We start from the raw sequence: 20,421 nt of genomic DNA, 5'->3' as shown, positions 1-20,421 counted from the left end.
AAATGTGTGGTGAATGATGGGTGATTTATGATTGTTTTTCTCTTTTGCATCACATTTTATGATCGAGTCTAACCATTTTAATTACAGTCTGAATGATATGATAAATGGGCGTTAGCCTTCGATAAACTTTTATCGCATTCATTTGATACTGGACAGTAATTTAGTCATTCAGTGTTTGGTACAACGATGCTAAAATTATACTCCTTTTATTGCCCGTATCACAAAACGTTAACAATGAAATTTTGTATGTGAAAGTTGTACAAAGCACCTAGCATGTATCTTTTGTTTGTCAAGATGTTGCTCCAAAAATCTTCTTTATATATATATATATATATATATAGTCCTATATTATATTCGGTATGACTAAAGAATATATGTTTGAATATCAACTTAAGCACTGTCACCTAGTTTATGTAATGTACCTGTGATCTTCCGTATCATGTTATAAAGGTGAATCTTGACTGCATTTACGTAAGCAAATGCAATAAGCTTACATGATTTATTATGCAATGTACTATATTAGTTAGCTACGGTGCAGCCCTTCCTACATTTACGATACCATTTCAAGTTTTACAATACTATGAATAACTAAATGATCCTATGTTATGGCCAACTGTTAAAATAAGCTCTGGGTGTTCTGTTCACATTCAAATTATGCTTTTATTGATACAGCAATCTCTGATATGATCAGGATTTATTCGTCAAGTCACAAGAAACAATATTGCAACAAATCTTTCTCTGTGTGTCAGTGTGGGTATATATGTGTGAGCGTAAGAGGCTTCTTGTTAACTGTTTTTGCAGCTGAGAACAGCAGAGAGGCCTTTCCACACCTCTTGACAGCTGCGTTCTGCTCAGTCACGCACAGCAGTGGTCCCCACCTCTGACTACAGGGCCCTCTAGAGTTGGAGTTACAAATAAAGAGCCTCACTCTCGCATGAAGAATTCACCAGTTGTGACCACTGTGGCACCACGTCGGGCAAAATCCTGCAGATCTGATTGTAAATCTCAGTACAGAAAGTGAGTGTAATTCCTTGTTTTGTTGTTCTTTCCTATTCACTTCTGAGTAATGGACTGACCAAATGGAAACCTATAGGCACTACTAACTGACTAATAATGTCCACATTAGAAAGGCACAGCTGGCAGAACACTTAATTACGGCTGTCATAATCATATCAAGACATTACGTGCATTTGTGACCCACCCAGTGTATTTGATAAGGTGATTAATATGGTAGGCTTTAAAGTCAAGGCTGCCCTGCTGTCCTTACATGGCAGAATTAGCTGTATGATAAATGATTAATAATCATCAATCAATCATCCTGCTGAGCAAGGTTTTCTTTGTTATCAAGTTAGAAAAAACTGCAGAGAGAGCGATAGAGAGAGAGAGAACAAGAGAGAAGGTTTAAAAACAGTGTAGAAAACAGTAGCTGCTTGATGTTTTTTCTTCATCAAAGCTTAAAGCTTGAAGGAGGATGTCTCTGACTGTAGTATGTTTGACTGAAGGTTCCACAGAAGTCATAATATTCTGCCATCACAGCCCGTCCAGGTTAAATTTTGACTTTTTTACTGAGGAGATAAAACAAGATCCATATACAGTCGGCAGCCACACAGGAAATCAACTATGAGAAAATGAGTAATCAGTAACATTATTACAGGCAATCTATCAGTTCATAAAACTTTGATTGACCTTGTTTCTGGTTCCTTAAGAATGAGGGTGTGAGTTGTTTACACCCTCCTTATAAAACGTCGATAATGTTCTCTCTGTTGACAAAGACCATTTATGACTAACAGCTAACTGATTTATTTACCCCAAAAGGTGGAGCTTGGACTTGTATTATAGAGCATTTCTATGTAGTTTAACGCAGTATGGTTCTTTAAGAACACTGATTAGCATTAGGTGAAAATACAGGCTAAAGTTGAGATTCCTAATATGTGATTAATGACTGTATTTACATTGGTTAAGATGTTGTTTGCACTGCAAATGTTTGGTTGTGGCAAGCGAGTCATTTACATTTGCACTACTGATAGCTCAGTAGCTTTAAAAATATACTTTCTTCAGGAAGACTTACACATTACGTAGCGCTTACATTAAGTGCTGCGAGGAAGCGGAATATTAATCGTAAACACGGCAAATTAGGTTGAGCAGACTGTATGGTTTGGCCGTACAGATATTTATTTTTCTAACTAAAGGCAGTGTACTATTTTGTAAACCAGAAAAAGGTCAAATTACAAACCTTCCTTAGTAGCTATGTAGATGATTGGATTTGCTCATTGATTTATTTGATTTTAATGTATGTCCGAAATTATTTAATTTTGTTGGCAGTTATCATACCCTACAAGGTGAGCCATGATGGAATTTATTCTAATTTCATCTGCATCAAGTGGCTTTGAACGTAGATTGATTACTAGTTAATTAAAAATGTGTGCAGCCATCTGGAAGGCTTTGCTTCGCGTCCAAGCCATTTCCAGCCTTACCGTAAAAGATCTCTGGGTACCGACACTGAGCATTAGCGATGTGAAAAAGGGGAGCAGACTGGAAAAGTGAATAAAAACACTGTCATGGCGATAAAGTATGTTTCAGAGAAAACACACCTTTACTCATCACCTCATCTGTTATACAGCGCGGGCCTAAAAGTATCATTAATATGAGGAGGTGTTGATGACAATAAGTCACAAGGATATTAGCTGCAGAGTGGATGATGGATAAGCTGCAAACACAGTCCTTCCTACTATATAGAGTACACAACCCCCCCATATTCTTTCCCACTGACGAGTTCTTACTTTTTTACTTTTTAACCACTGAAGGGCAGCACAACGCAGAGTTTTCTGTAAATTCCATGTGATTCACGAAGCAATATTTTAGTGTAGACTCTACACGAATGGCAAATGGCATTAAACTTGACTTGTTTATTTGACTCACTTTGAACACTTTATATATGTTTAGTTAATTTTACTAAAACATTCAAAGCTTATATGGCATAAGGTCTCTCCAATAACAACACAAACAATGTGAGCTCAGTATTTATTTTGTCGACTGAACTCCAATAATTAGTTTTTTTGTTTTTCATGGATTACTTGCTCAGTAAAATGAAAACACTTTACAAAAAGATCTGCTATTTTTCACTGAACAGTAAAATATTTCATCTTTTTACAAAGGTATTATTTCCTACATGTAATTTAACACATTTTAGAAAACAAGATTTGTTGAGCCGACAAGAAATTTCCACGCATATAAAGGGCGTACAGTTCACTTTATGTCAGGTGTGTTCGTGTTTTCACTTAACTGAGAATTTGGTTCCGGCAAACGTTTAAGCAGAGCAAGTGAGGAGGGATTTACATTGTTGGGAGAAACATGAGAAGAGCCTTCAAATTTGTCCGTGTTGGACAAAGTGTTTTGTAAAAAGAGACCACTGCAAATGAGCCTGCGAGTTCATATCTGCAGGGTCAGTCTGTGTAAGTGAGTTTTATTTGGCAGAGGAAGGAGTGTGACTAGTGAACAGATAAGCTTCATTTGGGCCAAAGCAAGGCGGGCACACGGTGGCAAGGCAGGGTCAAAGGTCTGATGCTGTGTCCAAACTGAAAAGGCACACACACACTACTAAGGAACATTGATGTTCTCTATTTATTTATATAGGCATTATTACACATCCCTTATTTTGTGAATTGTGTCGTTTATTGTGCATATCCATTCAAATTATGCAATTCCAATATCTGTTCTTCTCAGAAATAGAAATTAAAAAAACATATTCTTTTTTTTGTTGCTTCTGGCTAAATGGTAATGTGTTCAAACATGCCCCCTGCTGGGCACAGAGACAGGTTGATTCCGTCTGCCCTGGTCTGAATCTGCATTTTAAAATCTGAACCAAAACGAGTTCGATCTACTTCTCTATTCCAGACTTCCCTGTACTTTCTCATAAAGACAAAGTACCACAAATAATGTAAAAACAAACTGTAAAATATTAGCAATCAATGGTGTTTTAACCACAGATGAACTACTTTTACAGTGTTTTTCATCCTGCACAATATGCATGTAATGGGCTATGTAAATAAAAAATAGTAAATGGTAGGGATGTTATTTATGAACTAAAACAAAATGTGACCAAATTATGAATGCACTAATTTCAAAAATTAAAATGTATTAAATGTCAGCTCCTAATTATGAACCATGTGAAATCAAGGAGCAAAGGGAAATCAGGTTGTGTTGATCAGGTGTACTGCACCATAATGTATTATTGCTATGTAGCATACGGAACATTTCATACTCACAACTAGGATATTATGGGGATAATAGTCTGACATGGATTGTGTAGAACACATAAAAAAAAGAAATGCAGTAGCAGTGTGTCCTGTGATAGCGATGGACCTGGCATTGTACATTTAAATTCATTTTTGACCTTTTAAAATTAAAATTTGGTCCATATTAAGACATTATGTGAGCATAAAAAATAATCTGAAAAAGTAAATTAAATTAATGGTGTCATAATTGTTTTGAAATGTTTTGCCCTGTCAGTTATTTACTCTTATGATAAATGGAGGAAATGTGCTAGGTTACTTGATATTTATTTGACAAAGAATGAATAATTATTGGACAGTTTACTGTGATTAGTTCAAAAGAAAAAAGTTTATAGTTCCATTTGTTGTAGAACACACGTCATAGGCTGGAGCTGTGATTCATTTATATTTAATAAACAATTTGAATTCTAAAGGTGGTGTGAAACCTACAAATTATTGGTAATGGACACATTTTCCCCTGGATGGAATTGTAAATGTGTGACTAAATTAATGCCTTCTATGGTCACAGCACATGCATGCACGCTGCATGTTTTTAATACCCTTAAAATTGTTCTTCTGGCTTGTCTAGACAACTTGATGCATGTAGTAGCAGTGCACCATCAGGGAGCCAAAATCACAGCTCAGACAAGACTGACTCAAACAAATCAAATTAAAACTGCAGCCTGGCACACAAGAGCTCCATTCATTTTCTTCTGACAGGCCAGCTTGTCGCTAATCTTTATTATCACACGGCAAATGAATATTGTCTAGCTAAATACACCTTGGTGTTGTTCCCACTGATGTTCAGCAGGCCATTTAATCCAGCACCGGGGCGTTTCCCTGATTTACCAGACTGCAGCATGTTGTTCTAACCGGGGTTGTTAAAACCACCGTACTGCTGTTAAAAATACATTCCCCAGAGGGCTTGCAGAGGTCTTAACGTTAAAGCGGGACAGAAAGCTTTAAGTCTCATTTAATGGAAGGTCAATATTTGTGTAAAGGTTTGCAGTGTGTCCTTTTCATTTTTACACCTTCAAGAACGTAATTGCATCGGCGCATTAAAGCATTAATGCTGTCTTATTGTGTTTTTTTTTTTCTTCCATACTCTGCATTCAGCAAGGCGGTCTGAACCCTAACCGCTGAAGAAAACATGGACTGTACGTATGTCAGACTTTGTTCACACGACCCTTAAATCTTCAACCTGTGGTTTACTTTGCAGTTTCGCAGATGATAACGCATTTCAACTTTTAATCCGTTGCTAACGTGAACTTTGTCTTCCATTCGAGCTTTTACAGCCACTGCAGCCATAAAATTTTATATGGACATTTATTCCTAGAGGAGGACTTCTAAAGACTGGAGTTTTCCTCGAGCACCACCAGTAGGCCGGAGCTTTCAATTTTCCAGTGCAATATCTTAAGATGGATTACTGCAAGTTTTTGTTCCCTTGTTCCCAGATGCTAACTTTCCCCCCCGACTATGGCTGTGGCGCAGGCATGATGTTAACATTTAAGGTTTTAAATGGAATATCTAGCCAAAGTGGAAATTTAGGTTGCTATGAAAATCAAGATCCAATAATCTTAATGTTCAGCCCCATCCTCAGACCAGAATTTTTTTTGTTCAAGAACAATTATTTGTCAGTTATACTTTGATTTCAAGAAATGTTAACGTGCTAACACAAACTAGATAGATATAATAAACACTAACAAAACAACTAAACGTTAGAATGTATTCACACTGTGAGTGTTAGCATGCTATTGTTAGCATTTAACCCCAAAGCTGCAACAGAGCACAGGATCTATTGCCATGTTCACTCTCCTGGCTCAGATTACAGAACATCAGAGAAAAATGGCATGATACGAGAAATGCATTAAATTACAGCATGCAGAATAAGAGGAGACCGCTGTATTCCCGAATCTGTTGCTCTCACGAGACACTGGTCGAACTGCTGCTGGAGCTCAGCGTTTGAAAAACCTTTCCAAAATGACGGGCCAGTGTCTCTGTTTACATTGGGGTTCTGCAGCTCAGAGTCGAGGCAAGAGAGGATCTGCTGAGCCCTGTGTTTATACTGTGTGTTTCCTGTGTGGCTGTTTGGGAGCCTGCGAGGGAAGAGTCACTGCAGTCGGAGACCAATCAAACATAAACACTGAACAATGGATGATGGGCGGAAGAGGATTTGCTGCGAAGACGCAGATTTGGGGCATCTCTGCCGGTGCCATCCGCAGACGACTTTATGTGATACAGTGTCGAGTACGGGGTAAATCATTACCTCAAGGCCCTTCCCTGAGACTTTATCTAAATGAGCTCTGCCCATTCCGGTTGAATTATAGTCATTAGGGTTACAGAGTTGTATCTGTTGCAACCATATCTGGAGTGAAAGTGACTTTCATGACACAGCTCTTTGGCTCTCTGGGGTAATTACACTAAGTTGTGTGTTTATGTTAACTAATAGGCCCCATGATGTTTGCAGACTGACCACAGCTGCAACAGTGACCCCCAGTCACATTTCCAGTGCCAGGAGAGTCCGTCGTATCAGACTTTGATCGGCAATTATCAAGGAAAACCTCAGTTCACTATCAAAGCACCATCTCTCATTAGAAAACGCTTGATTTTCTTATCACATAAAGGACCCCGCGTCTGCTTTTCACAACTGGACCTCATCGCCTGGGTGGTCTCAGGGCTTAGCTGCATAATAACGGTGTCTAGTTGTTCCAAGAAGATGTGGAATACAGTGAGAATGCCTCATTTCAGCCAGATAGGAATCACCCCGCAACCTTGATGGGGCTGATAAGGAAAGCTGGGGTAAGACTTGGTTTCTCAGAATGAAGTACATGAAATCATTGCAAGGCAGAGACACGTGAACCAAAAACAAAAAAATTCTCCTGCATTACCAAGATTATGGTGAATTTACAGGTTTGGTCCCATGCCCATATCTGAATCCCGTGGAAGTCCTACCCTTTGGAGAGAACAAGAGCGGGAGCACGGTGGAGATGGAACGCAAGAACGGCCTAAACGCTGGATGCAGTGCTTCCCGCCGTGTCCGCGCTGCCACCGTCCCATGTCTCTGACCTGGATCTGGACCTGGACTCATGTCAGGAGCGGAGGATCGAGAACAGAGGTGTGGTCTCCTCTTGTCTACCCCATTTCCTGCAGTCAACACAAGCTCTAATTGGAAATTTGGGTGGCCTTGTTTATTTACATGGTTGAAATGCGGCGAGGTTGTATTTATATTTTCATGGCGCGTTCTCAGCAGTGCCGCATTACAAAGTCTTCCCCTGAGATCGCTGTGGGAGAGAGAGAGAGAGAGAGAGCGCGAGAGAGGAGCGGAGAGTCGTGGGGTAAGCCCAGTGAGCTGAATATATGTGTGTGCAAGAGGGTTAGAGATGAAGGTTGTATGAGGTCTGATTTTCTTCTCTGTGAATCTGCACTTGATGAGCTTAACATGTTGATTTTAAAAGGCTCCCCCTGCAGACACAGCAATAAAATAAAACCTGAATGGTTCATTTGATTCAATTTTATTATTAGCATACTTGTCCAAACATCAACAAAAAGTCAAGATTTAATCAAATATTGGGCAAATGTGATTAAAAACATACTCCCATAAGAATTATTAAGGTTAATTTACAATATTTATGATGGTGTGGTGTTACAGGATGAGCAAAAATAAAAAGGTAATCTATGTTCAGTGGAAAAAATCTGCAGAAGCATATTACTGAAGCAAAAGAAAGAGTGCATACAAGGCTAAAGTTTCAGAAATTACACGCAGCCTCTGACCTAATGGTCTCTCAGGTCCCAAAAGTATACATGGACAAAAATGATCTTTAGATGAGCCATGTCAGAGTGGTGGCAGTGTGTGTTTATCTTCCAGGCCCGATCTGCTGAGTGGCAGAAGGCACAGCTTTCGGCTCGAGCCACAGGCTACAGAGAGAGACAGAGAGAGAGCCTGGACCTGACTCCGGATAGAGTAAACACATGAGCAGCACACACACACACACACACACATGCATGCACACACGCACACATGTGCACTCACAGGGCTCTCCCGGTCCTCCTCCCTGCCCGTCAGCTGGAGACCACACACCCAGACCACACAGAGTCTGAGAACAGGCCGGCTCACTCTCACGCAATAAGGCCCGCGAGCTGTCACTCTGACCACCTCTTTCTCTCCGTCAGCGCCGGTCCTGCGTGTCACGTCAAGGCAGAAAATCCACGAAAGCTGAACCTCAAGAGTTTTGCTTTTGTTCGGAAATGGTTTCCAGGAAATCCAGGCGGCTTTATTTGATAATGTTAATGAATCCAAATCAATTTAGGGGAACACATTTTCAAATATGTGTTAGGGCCATTAGATGGGATCAAAGGGTTTGTGGATTCACTGATTACTGTAGGTCAATCATCCAAATGTGTGGCCCTGACGGCACACAATTCCACTTTCTACACAGTCAGCAGGCTACCAAACAATGATCATCATCACTCCCTGCTGGTCATTTATTTCACTACAGCTTCATCCATCCACAGTCACTTGGTGAGGAGCTGTTTTAAAGCTTTCAAATTTTCATTTTCCATGTTTATTCGGTGTCTCTGGAGACAATCTAGATTATGATGAAAACGCTGCATTTCCTACTCTGTCTAATGACGTCTTAGCGAAACGTCCTTTATCTTTAAAGCATCTGCAAGTTGCCAGCCAAACTAAATAGACAGCGTGGCCCTTGCCTCGGTGCCAGGTAGTCCACCATATTGTTCGGCTTATCAACCCTTATCTGTTTACTCTCACGTCCGAAGCCATCTGATGATTGTTTTCCATTACTCTGCTGCTCCTTATCCGACAACTGTTATTGCTTTCCTGCCATCATAATGTATCGGGACAACGGTATTGTTGCCCGAAGACACTCGGATAAACAGAGACATCTGAAAACAATTCAGACGAATTGATTGTGCAGATAAAGATTTGATTTCCTGACGATGGGAGCAGCTCTCGTGCCTCCAACAGTTCACACTCAGATAATTAATTTAAAATGTATAAGTGATATAATAATAGGTTTTATAGAATTAATAAAGAATCCAGAAGGGGTGCTGAAATAATAATCTGTCAACAGTTTCTAGGAGTATTTGCTCCCACTAGGACACAGCATCAGCAACGGAAGGGAGAGCGATGACTGGTGGACTCGCAGTGTCGGTTTGAAAGGTCAAACTTCGTAAAAAGGAAAATGAGGTCATCACCTCCCAGCCACAGCAGCAAGCAGGATTAGCCGGAGTCAAGGGGGGTTAAACGGGCCTGTCATCATATCCTGGACAAGGGGTCTGACCCCAAACACTGAGGTCAGCGACTCTGAGCCTCGTGCAGAAATACCGCAGGTACGTTCACAGGGGAAAAGGTTTGAGATGGGAGTTTGATTTGCAGCATGCACTAAAAGGTTGTTCTTAGGATTGGATTTTTCTGCTGTATATTAAAGGCAAATATCACCACGGTAATTAAACATCATTTGTCTGATGACTTCTTTGATGGGAGGTCTTAATCCTCAGGTTACGAGCCGCTGTTCCATGCCACAGCTAAAGCCTCGCTAACCAGCAGAGGTCAGCAAAACATTGCAGGTTCTTTAGACAGATCTTCATTTTGAGCCTTATTCAAAAATAAATAGATTATGAAATCCGGATTGTTTTTGATTCAAAGCGTGTTCTCAGTCTGAATCACTGTGAAATATGACAGGTGTTCAATATGTAAAATAAAAATAAAGATCAAAGTGGGGGGAAAAAGGTGACTGCTGTAAAAGGTCACACTAAAACCTCCCCGCAATAATAGTATGGTATCAGTATTACACACAGATTTATAACAAATAGAGTACTGTAATGACGGTTGTGACACATACCTGTATTATTTTTAGACATATATCAAGCATTAGGTTTGACATTGCAACGTATTGCACTCACAATGTTTCACAATCAGCCAAATTACTCCAGACGGAACCAACATAATCACAAAGTTTCGGTTAAAGGGTCGCCACTGTTATGTTGTCGGTGGTTTCATTTTCTCTGAAGAAACCTTTTTTTTTTTTGGTAACATTTGGAGCATAAGTTGACTAAACTGTCCGCTGACTCGAGCGGAGGGCGCAGACGGTGTCACTTGGAGCAACGGCTCACGCAGGCGGAAAAACTGAAGCCTGACTACAAATGATGTGGCTTCCTGCAGAGGGGGAAACACCATGGCAAACGTGTGAATGTGTTTTTCTTTTCTTTCTTCTTTTTTTTTTTTCTTTTTGGTCTTTTTCTAACCAAATATGACTCTCTCATTCTTCCTCCCTTCGCCTGCAAACGCGGGGAGAGCTCAAAGACGAAGCGAGCACAAGCAGACGTGTTGCACATGAGACTTTTATTTCAAAACAAATCGGCTCGAATGGCGGCTTTGTACTGTAGGTCGAGAAGAACCTCTGACAAATCTAAATGTCTGGTCTCTTTTAATCATTTGTACAAGAAATTTTGTGAGGAATGTTTTACTGTAACTGTAAACCGTGATGTGAAATAGTGTGTGTCTGCGTTTGAGTCACTGATGCTGTAGGTGGGGGAGTCACATGTTTTATCCAGAGTCCATAAATGTCAATTCCTGATAACAGTAATACCGCAACTGTGTGACACAGACGTACCCGCCTACACGCAGACACACACCTTTACTACACACACACGCACACACCACAACAGTGCATCGTACATTTAAGCTGACTGATTTTGAGTGTGTGAATGTGAAGTAATGTGAAACTTAATTTCACTCAGCAGAGAGTCAGGGGGCTGACTAGATGTTTGAGGGGAAAAGGGATTTATGGTTAAAAGTAAGAAAAAGAAAAAAAGAAAAATATTCCTGTCCGTGATTTTGGTCAGACTTTTGAAGCCAATGTGAAAGTGATGTGGTTTAAGTGTGAAGGAAGTAAATGCAGAGATCGAAACTCTGGACCACAGAAGAAAAACATAACAAAACCTTTATCCCTACTATATCAGCATCAACCTTTAGGACTTCAACAGCACAAGGAATTCCATTATAATCATTCTTGGCGTTCCGGGTCCTATAATGCGCACGCAAGTCGTAGCACATTCAGAATGAGACTCTCGGGACGGCTTCTGGTGACCTTGTCTCCACTGTGCAAGTATATGTCAGCCATGGGAACCAGAGAGCACCCCCCTGTCTGAACCTGCATGCAGAACGCAAAGGTAGTTTTCCTTCCCATTTGTGAGGCCACTAGTTTCGGGTCAAGAGGAACAGGTACGGTTTGCCTGCAAGTTACGGGATGAGTGTGTTTTTCCAGTCAACTTCCCTCAGTCCAGATAGGTCACGGCTGACAATCAAAACCGTTGACACAGGCCTCGAACCACAAGTTAGTGGGTTTTCAAATCAGACTGTACATTTCTTTAAAACAACTTTTTAGAGACGTGAATACATAAAGCAATGCAATATTTCCCAAAAAAGATGGAATGCTTATGGAAAGGTCCCCTGATTAAACATGACTACATACAGCAATTAAGAAAAAAACATATATTTACCACATCTGTAATCAGCAGGTGAACTTTTAAAGTTGTAAAGGTTCCAGGCACTAGTTTGGGAACAACTGTCGTGAATGCATTTCTGTACATTGCCGTTTTGTATACATGTATAGGAACAAAATGAATGTTTGAAAACTTCTTAACTTAAAAAATAGGTTTGATTTCTGATACTAACAATTAAATACGCATGTACACAAGCTTGTCAAAACTGTCAGATTAGATATATAATACAGTATACAGTATAGTACAGTGGGATCGAGTCATTGATTAGCAAGTCACAAGTAAATTGTCAAATGTCTCCACTCAAGCCCAAGAAAAGTCCTAAACTTTGTGTCCTAACAAGTAACATTTGTCTCCAAATGCAATGGCACTAATTGGCACAAGTATTTCATGTAAAAAAATCATGGTTCCAGCTTTACAAATGCAAAGATTTGTTGCTTTTCCTTAAAGTTAACTTCAGTATATTTTTTTAATATCTGTGACCTATGCACTGTTGGTTGGACAAAGCCAGCATTGTGAAGCTGCCACTTTGGGTTTTAGGCATTGTCCATTACTATCTGAATTTCCACAAATCAGTCCATCAGTTGAAATTAATGAACACAATGCTCCGTAATAAAAAGAATCATTATAGAAATAGCTCAAAATGAACTCCACCTCAACCTATTACAACGAAAGCAAATGTAACATTAATATTTCATTGCATAATGAATCATTTTACTCTGAATACTCTACTACAGATTATACCTTTACTCAAGTAATATTTCCAACACAGGACTTACAGGACTTGTACTTTTACAGTCCCATACTGTGGGCTATGAGTACTTTCACTCACTAAGTAAAAGATCTGCATACTTCCCCAATCCCTGCTTACAGTCCTGTGAATTGGTATTTGAAACCAATGTTTATCACTCACATTACTGATTTCACTATTGACTTTTTATTATCCCTAACTTTCACTGTTCACTGTTTCCCTGTTTAGTTACAGTGATATAAGTGATATCAATGATGATGTTGTTTTTTTTTGTTTTGTTTTGTTTAGGAGCAGCAGTAACGTTAGACTACTCCAGCCATTTATCAATGACCGTCTGACATTTTATTTTCTCATTGTTTATGAAAACCAACAGCCACCACAAAACATTTAAATAACATTTCGTTAGCCTCATAGCATAATTGCCTAAGTCCTTTTTTGGCCACTGTTACAATATCAATAAAAAATACCAACGTGCTTGCTAAAAATTGTGTTTTTTCTTGATTTCCGGAAACGTTAAAATGTGACTTAGGCAATTATGCTATGAGGCTAACGATTTTTTAATCTTTGGGGTTGTTGGAAGGTATCAGTTATTTTCAAGGCACAAATCATTGGTGTTTTAGTTCAGTCTAAAGTCATGAAATCCTGTGACTCGAGTCCAAGTCATTTAACTCTAGCCCGCACCTCTAGCAAATTCCAGTGTATTAGTCTTTACACACAGCAAGGAGAAAAAGAAATCATTACCACCAAAAAAAAAAAAATAAAATAAAAAATCTGATTTTGTTTCATCATTCTGACATAATTTAAAGGAATCAGATAATTTAAGAAGCTGATCAGATTCAGCAGAAACTGATTTTTGTGTAAGTACATCCTGTAATACATGTAGCAGCCAAGAGGGAACCAATAGTAACAACAGCTTCCTCTACTACACCGCCAGACCAGTGATAATATCTCACATGGGCTAGTTGTAGCTGCTCTCTTGCAATGAAACCCAGAATTTAGAAAAATAAACACAGACATTGCTCACACTTCACTTGCTCATCTAAGCGAATGTTATTATTATTTTTGCATGTCAGCCACACAGAGCAAGCTGTGTCAAAGGGGAAAGTTGGTGACTGTGTTCAGTGCCACTGTTTGAGTGCAAGAACTGTTACCTGTGGATAGTAAGTATTCATTCATACTGCTCGATCCCTTTGACGTATCAGTGTTTGTCTTAGGGGCCATTCTTCCTGTGCACCTGTGCTAGTACTTCCTGCCTCAGTTGCCCTCCACTCCCCTCAACCCCCCACCCCCCACCCTCAAACCGCATCCTTCGCACTGTCACAATAATATTTGTAGAGGAAAAAAAAAGAAAAAGAAAATACTTAACTCCACAGTCGCAGACACAAAGATTGCGACGCATAGGTGTGCAAGTGAAAACAGGGTCTTCCCCATCTCTACCCCTCAGTACCGTGACAGTTTCTACCACTTACAGTACACAGGACTGCAGTCACAAGGCATGGTTAAAAAGTCAGAGCTGTACATTCACATTTACGCCCTCCTGTGTGTGTATATGCATGTGTATTTGGATGCTTGTCACTCCTGAATATGCTGCAGAGGTCTCTGAGAGGGATAGTCAGCTGTTGGCGGGGTGTTCTGTTCCTGGATGTGATCATAAGCCCGCAGGTAGTGACCATTGTTCTGCTGGTAATAGTACACCAGTTTCCTGGCAAACACTGGCTCCACCTAAAATGAAATTATGTCTATGTATGAATGCATGTTACTTAAATCTGTGCCCCACAAAGGCATAGACCAATAGGCTACCTGCTGTTTAAGGTGGCTAGTGAACTGTTTAACAGTATCATGTCTTTTTAAGCTCATTATTTTTCAAAAGAACGTAATTAATCTGGAACTACTGTATGCAAACAGAGGAATATGCAAATAAAGTCTGTCTCTGTTCTTGTCCAATTTAACTTATTTGCTTACTCATTCAGCTAGCCACAGCTCTATGCTAGCGAGCTTTAGAAAGAGTTAAACTGCGTTTTTCTCCAACTGAATTGATCTAAGGCCTTCATAAATGTAATAATTACCTGAATAACCTTCATTTAAGATTATAAAAACTATACGACTATATCACAGTTTCGGCTAAACGCTACAGTAAATCAGCGATATTTAGCTTTAGCTTCAGCTAAGGCTAACTAAGACTAGCTGTAGCTATCTTGGTGCGCTTGCTTTAGCTGCATTTAACGTTATTAGTCTACAGTGTATTTTAGTTGTGTAGATAGAGTTTTTAAAGCTGTTTGCACAAAAAAATGCACATTTCCATGGTTTCAAATGTTTTGACATTTGACAAAACTGATTTCAGAAGTCGGTCAGGTCTTAAGTCGTTTTTTAAACCAATATTTAGGCTACTGAATGCCCACATTGTTAGGACAGTGTAATTATTACCTATTTTGGGGAATAAATATTGTAATCATGTTTTCACCACCTAAGAAATAAATAGTTAATTTGCTTAAAAAAATAATAAAATGCATTAATTTACCATAGTGTGAAAATTTGCTGAGTAAATGTACCTGTGCTGTGATCAACTTCCTTGGACGCTGCGGGTCGGGATACTCATCTCCAAAACACAGCACCACCTGATGTCTCGGAAGATGACGACCATTATGGGCAAAGTCTTGAAGCTCTGAGAGGAGCAAAGAAAGATGTGGTTTACAATATAAAGATTTTAAACACTCTGAATGGTTCAGCCCTATCAAGCTCCTAAACAAGGTGCTCAAACGTTTCACCTCTCATCTCGCCCGTCGGTTAGAACTGAAGAGGCCTTTTAAGTAGATGAGAGGTGTAACAACTTCAAGAAACCCAAGTTTGTTTTAGCACGTAAATAAACCATGACCTGGATGACTGCGAATCTTCAAGCCTCAGGCTTGCCACATTTAAAACATGCAGTAATAACAACAACAACACATGTTGCCCTCATCACTTTTCTGGAAACTACTGATGAAGATGATGGAAATTTAATGTGAAATGGCGCAGCAAGCTCAAATCTAGTCATGTGGTGCGTTGGACCACAGGAGGTGGGTGGGGACTGCACACGCTTCGGCCCCCTGCTGAGAATGTGAGAGGCTTCTTTGTGCTACCTCAACACTGAGAGAGGGACTTACCCAGCTAAAGCACCTGCAGCATGTCCTTCACCATTATCATCTCCATAATAGCAACCATTACCAGTTCGACCTCAGCCATTGTCATACTGTAAATAGCTGCTTCAGCATGTTTAGAGTTATTCTTAGCGCTTGAATGAATTAGTGATAGCCCACGCTCTTATCTAAAATGAAGAGCATCTACATACAAAAAAAAAATATATACACAGGTAGCATTTTGGCAAGAATATCCAATCTTCTGTGATAATCACTCTTCACTGGAACTTGTTTTTTTTTTTGTTTTTTGTTTTTTTTGCAATACGTTATACATCTGCTTTACTGGATTTTAAGGGTAAACATTACACTTATCAGACAGCTTTAGAATCTGATTTTACATACTAAGTGATGCATCATCATAGGCCAAACAACTGAACTGTAGATGAAGTAGTTTAAACAGGCTCCATCCAGTAGGTTGCTTGCACGGTATCACTTACCATGTCCTATTTAGAGTTTACAACTAGTATATAGTCATCTAAATGGTTTACAACCAATTATACTATAAATCTAAGCAGGTTCAAGTGTTTATTTCTTCCGTAAGTGCACGTTGGTGTATTCTGGGGTTGAAACTAATAATGAGCAGCAATATAATAAAGCCAACTCTTGTACTTGCACTTTAGTATTATTCTTCATTCCCGTAGTGTTACTTTTAAAAGGCCGTAATGTATGTATGAGCCATTTGAAGCAATGGTAATCTGTGACTTGTACTGGACCGCATCACGTTGAGACGGTGTACAGCTTTATTACTGCTTACCAATGAGGAATTGCTGCGTGTCAAACAGCTTGCACGGCTGCTCCTTCTCCAGCTTGTTGGGTTTATCCACATATGGAGCCAGAGGTCCTTCCCAGTACACTCGTCCCTGGCATAGGCGCTTAGCGTACAGCCCGTCAGGTGCCATCCACAGAAGGACCCCCTTCTCCAGCACATTGGGAAGCATTTCGGCACCCTGTCTCTGAGACTCGGGGTATGGGAATGGAAAAAGGATGGTTTCCGCCCCGCTGTGAAACTTGTCCTCTGTGCACGGGGAGGAAGAGGAAGAGGAGGACGGAGAGGACGAGGAGGAAGAGGTGATCCGGCAACCCTCTGCGCTGCTGGTGGTGACTTCCTTCACCAAAGATTCTCTGTAGAAAAGGGCCACATGCAGGCTAAAATCTGGAAGATAGAGGCAAATTTTTAGCAGATATATAGAAGGAAGTCTCCACAAAATCATGCTTGGGGCCTACAGCTTCATCAGATGGATGCAATGAAATGCTTGATTCCTAAAGTCTTTCAATCTTGGCATGTTAGGTCACATCACGTCTCTGATTATTTCAAGAATCTTTTCAACCACTTCTTTTTTTAATCATGTGATATAACAACAAAAAACAAATCAATAACATGACCTGAGTTACAGAATAGGGAAGTAAGTTAGTGTCGTGTGCGGGCTGTGTAGTCTGTAAATGCAAATATACTGTTTTGACCATAATAAAACAAGCGTGTGTGTCTGTATCTGTCTCAGTATGAAACAGCTCTCTACCTGTTATGGCATTGTTGTGCTCCATTGCATACATGGGCGGTTGAGACTCTGAAAAGTAGGTGTGGAAGGACAGCTGAAAACCTGCATGGAACAGATCCAATAAATAAGGTAAATGCAGTAGTTAGAGGATCGAATGTGAAAGTGCAGAAATGTGAAAGGGCATTCTGCCACTTCTTTGCAGGGATGAGGAAGTTTGTCCAAAACACCATATGTGTGCAAAACTTTGCAGCTAAGTTTTTCTTTACAAGACGATCAAATTAATATATTTCTACAGGAGGAAAAATGCTCTGCTTAATATTGTTCCACACGTCAGTTTTTTGGGGGTTTTTTTTAACTGAGGGCGCGTACATTTATTTTTGATTGAGGAAACTTCATTGAATTTCGAAGATAAAGATCAAACCTGAAAGATTGTAAGCTGTAGGTGGAATGTGTTAACTGATGACGTTTTAAATTTCCTTATAACTTGCCAGGTCCCTGATACTGTCTCATGAACTTTAAAAGCCTCGGTTCATAAATGGGTCACAGCGTTGCAGAAATAAATAAATAGGGGTAACCACAAGAGGTCTATATATTGTTTGCCGTCTTTGTTTGTATCTCTGGTTTGCCTTCCAAATTGATAACCAAACTGATGGCATTGGCCAAAAATGAATGCCATTTTCGGTAAAGCACAATTCATTTCAAATAGTTTTACAGTCTGGACATGCAACTTACCATTTTCTGTGTGCGACCCAGGCCAAGGCCGGCCGATCGGTGATGGGTAGTGGCACTGACCATACTGCAGCTCTGTATGGTGATGTGTATTAGGAAGAGGCTGCTGTTCTGCTGGTGCATGGTAATCTCTCCAGTCCCTTCTCTCCTGAGAAACCACAAAGCTCGGTATCTGAGGAGACAGCATGGAGACGGCGCCTCAGAGAAGTTGTCATTAAACCAAGACTTCTTTTTTTTCTATTTTAGCTTATAGGATGCAGCAGCAGCAAAATCTGCTGACCTGGCTGTGGAGTGACGTATATGGAGGAATATATCCGAGAGCATTTACATGTGATGATGGATCCTCCCCGCTGCTCATCTTCATTCCTATGAATGCTCAAAAGCAGAAATACATTTATTATTAGTCCACTATACTTTCCATGCATTTTTATGAAAGCCTTAACCAAAAAAAGAAAAAAAAAGAAAAGAGGAACTAAAATTATTAAGAATAATCCAGAATTTAAGCGGAGTTTAATTTTAAAGATGAACAATGAACTGTGAAGGTGCGAAGTGCGACATTCTGTGACGCTAACTAATTCCATTTATTGTTCACAGGTTCAAACTGCGAACATGCTTTGTGACCCTGTGAAGTTTTCTCTTTTTTCTTTTTCGTTCGAGTGACAGGGTGATTTGCACAGAAGGCCGGGTTCATCTAAAACACGCTCATTTTGAGAGTTAAGTGTTAGGCCAGGAGGCAAGAACTGCTCTGGTGTGACAAAAGCTGTTGTATGATGGCAGAGACTTAGTTATGCAAGGCTGGAGGTCTTCTGGTTGTGTTATGTGCACCCTGCGCTTACTAACCGAAGCCCTCTAAAAAAAGACTACGGCCTTTTTGGTACATGCTTTGGCTTCCTTTGTGCTTCCTGCCTCATCAGAATCAACTGCAGTGGTGCATTTGTATGTGAAAAATCACCAGTAGTCTATGCGTAAGCAGCTCTGTGAAACGCAGCAGACTTCTTGGTATGCACGTGAGTGGTAGCTGTGGGTTTGGATTATTTGTAATAAATATCCAACAAATGATTTTACTCGTAAAACTATGTTGCAGCTGTGAAATGCAACTCTTTCTGTGATGTAATTCTTTGCAAATGTACTGCATCTTGCATGGACAGTGCTTAATTCTTACCTTTTTTGGCTCCTTCTGGAATGATTCTGTAAACTTTGTACGGTTCTGATATGTCCAGTTGGCTTCTTTCTACTAGTTCATCGAAGTCATTGCTTTTATTAAGGGCACAGCGTAGTCTGGTTTTCCATGTGGGGGGATCTGGTTTGTCCACACCTTCCTTGAACTTTCCCTTGAACACTGCCCATGCCTGAAACAATCATTGAATAGATTATTTTTAACACATCAGTTTTAGTCACGACAAGTTTGGACTTTCAGAATAATGTTTAAAGAGTAGCCTTTCAGAAAGAAAATACACTCTGAAGTTTTTTATTTTTACTTTTTTCAGTAAGGCAGATGCTTTAGGTGCAGTGTGCAAGAGAGCGGTCGGATGGTCTGACCTTGAAGAGCGCAGCATCCTCCTCTCTGTTGTAGTCTTGTTTTCCCGCATGTTTCCACGGAATCCTAAAGATGGTCTTCTCGTCGTTTTCCCACACCAGGCCGGGATACCTCCTGCTGTCGATCTGATCGATCAGCCACTGTCTCAGTTTGCCGTTGCCGCAACTGACTGACAGGCCGCTGTCCTCATCCAGGTTCATCTCTGCACAATAGAGTAGTGGACACAGTAAAGAGTAGTGGACACAGCGAGACGCATGTCTAGTGTAGTTTTAGATTTTCACGCCGAGATTCTGCCCTTCCTCCTGAACCCCAGAATCTAAATTTGTGACAAATGTGTAACTTAAAACAGTTATTGTTAAAATTGCTTTCCAAATGCATGTATTTTAGCAATAACTGTGTTGAATGGCGGTTAGTTAGTTAACTGAGCACCACATAGCCTGTGCTCTGCAACCAAAGTTGTAATATTAGCTATCACTTTTCATACATTTTATCTCGCCATCAAATTTTTACACTTCTGGCCATACTCATTTACAAAAAAAATAAAGGCGCAAGGGTTGAACTGAGTAATCTTAATCACGTTTGGCACGGTTTGTCTTTGTCAGAGAAAAGAAATGTGACTCATTTGAGAGACGTGCATGGCTGATATCATGAGCAACAATTCCAACACAAGGAAGTTTAGAAACAACAACAGTTCATGCAGTTCATGCTGGGGTAGAATATGCTTCAATGAGATTCATAGTCAGTCTCCAGAGTGGCAACAATAAAGGTTTTAGTCAATTTTGATGTCGAAAATGCTGTCGTTCATTTCAAAGGAACCGCTGTCGCTTACCTTTGAATATGCACGGTCCTCCGCTGAAATCTGGTTTGAAGCTCTCGGGGTCCTATTCTTAAACTCTATCACATCTTGATTTGTAACAGGGAGGAGCCTCTCGAGGAGATGCGC

At 40.1% G+C, this 20,421-nt stretch overlaps 1 protein-coding gene across 4 annotated transcripts; it reads right to left on the bottom strand.

Annotated features, from left to right (window-relative positions):
• Positions 1–13,855: 13,855 nt before the first annotated feature.
• On the bottom strand, positions 13,856–20,094 carry irf4a (interferon regulatory factor 4a). Of its 4 annotated transcripts, none has more exons than XM_084546396.1 (8): positions 19,481–20,094; positions 19,104–19,290; positions 18,222–18,316; positions 17,945–18,113; positions 17,234–17,314; positions 16,471–16,869; positions 15,093–15,205; positions 13,856–14,265 (listed from the first exon to the last, which is right to left on the bottom strand). In XM_084546396.1, exons 1-8 carry the CDS (start codon positions 19,676–19,678, stop codon positions 14,116–14,118), a joined length of 1,392 nt encoding a protein of 463 aa, XP_084402522.1. In that variant the 5' UTR covers positions 19,679–20,094; the 3' UTR covers positions 13,856–14,115. The 4 variants fall into 4 exon arrangements, with proteins under 4 accessions (XP_084402522.1, XP_084402523.1, XP_084402524.1 ...); XM_084546397.1 differs by having other exon boundaries at positions 18,222–18,307; XM_084546398.1 differs by having other exon boundaries at positions 18,270–18,307.
• Between the last annotated feature and the right edge of the window lie 327 nt (positions 20,095–20,421).

This window comes from Chelon labrosus (assembly GCF_963514085.1).
Source record: "Chelon labrosus genome assembly, chromosome: 6".
NCBI lineage: Eukaryota > Metazoa > Chordata > Actinopteri > Mugiliformes > Mugilidae > Chelon > Chelon labrosus.
Note: the sequence above shows the minus strand (reverse complement) of the source record. Positions and strands in the feature narration are given on the sequence as shown.

Coding starts and splice junctions, on each gene's coding strand:
- irf4a (XM_084546396.1), bottom strand. CDS start 19,678: ATGAACCTGGATGAGGACAGCGGCCTGTCAGTCAGTTGCGGCAACGGC. Junction 18,317..19,103: donor TCCAGAAGGAGCCAAAAAAG/GTAAGAATTAAG, acceptor TCTGCTTTTGAG/CATTCATAGGAATGAAGATG. Junction 14,266..15,092: donor GGAAGTTGATCACAGCACAG/GTACATTTACTC, acceptor ATTTCATTTTAG/GTGGAGCCAGTGTTTGCCAG.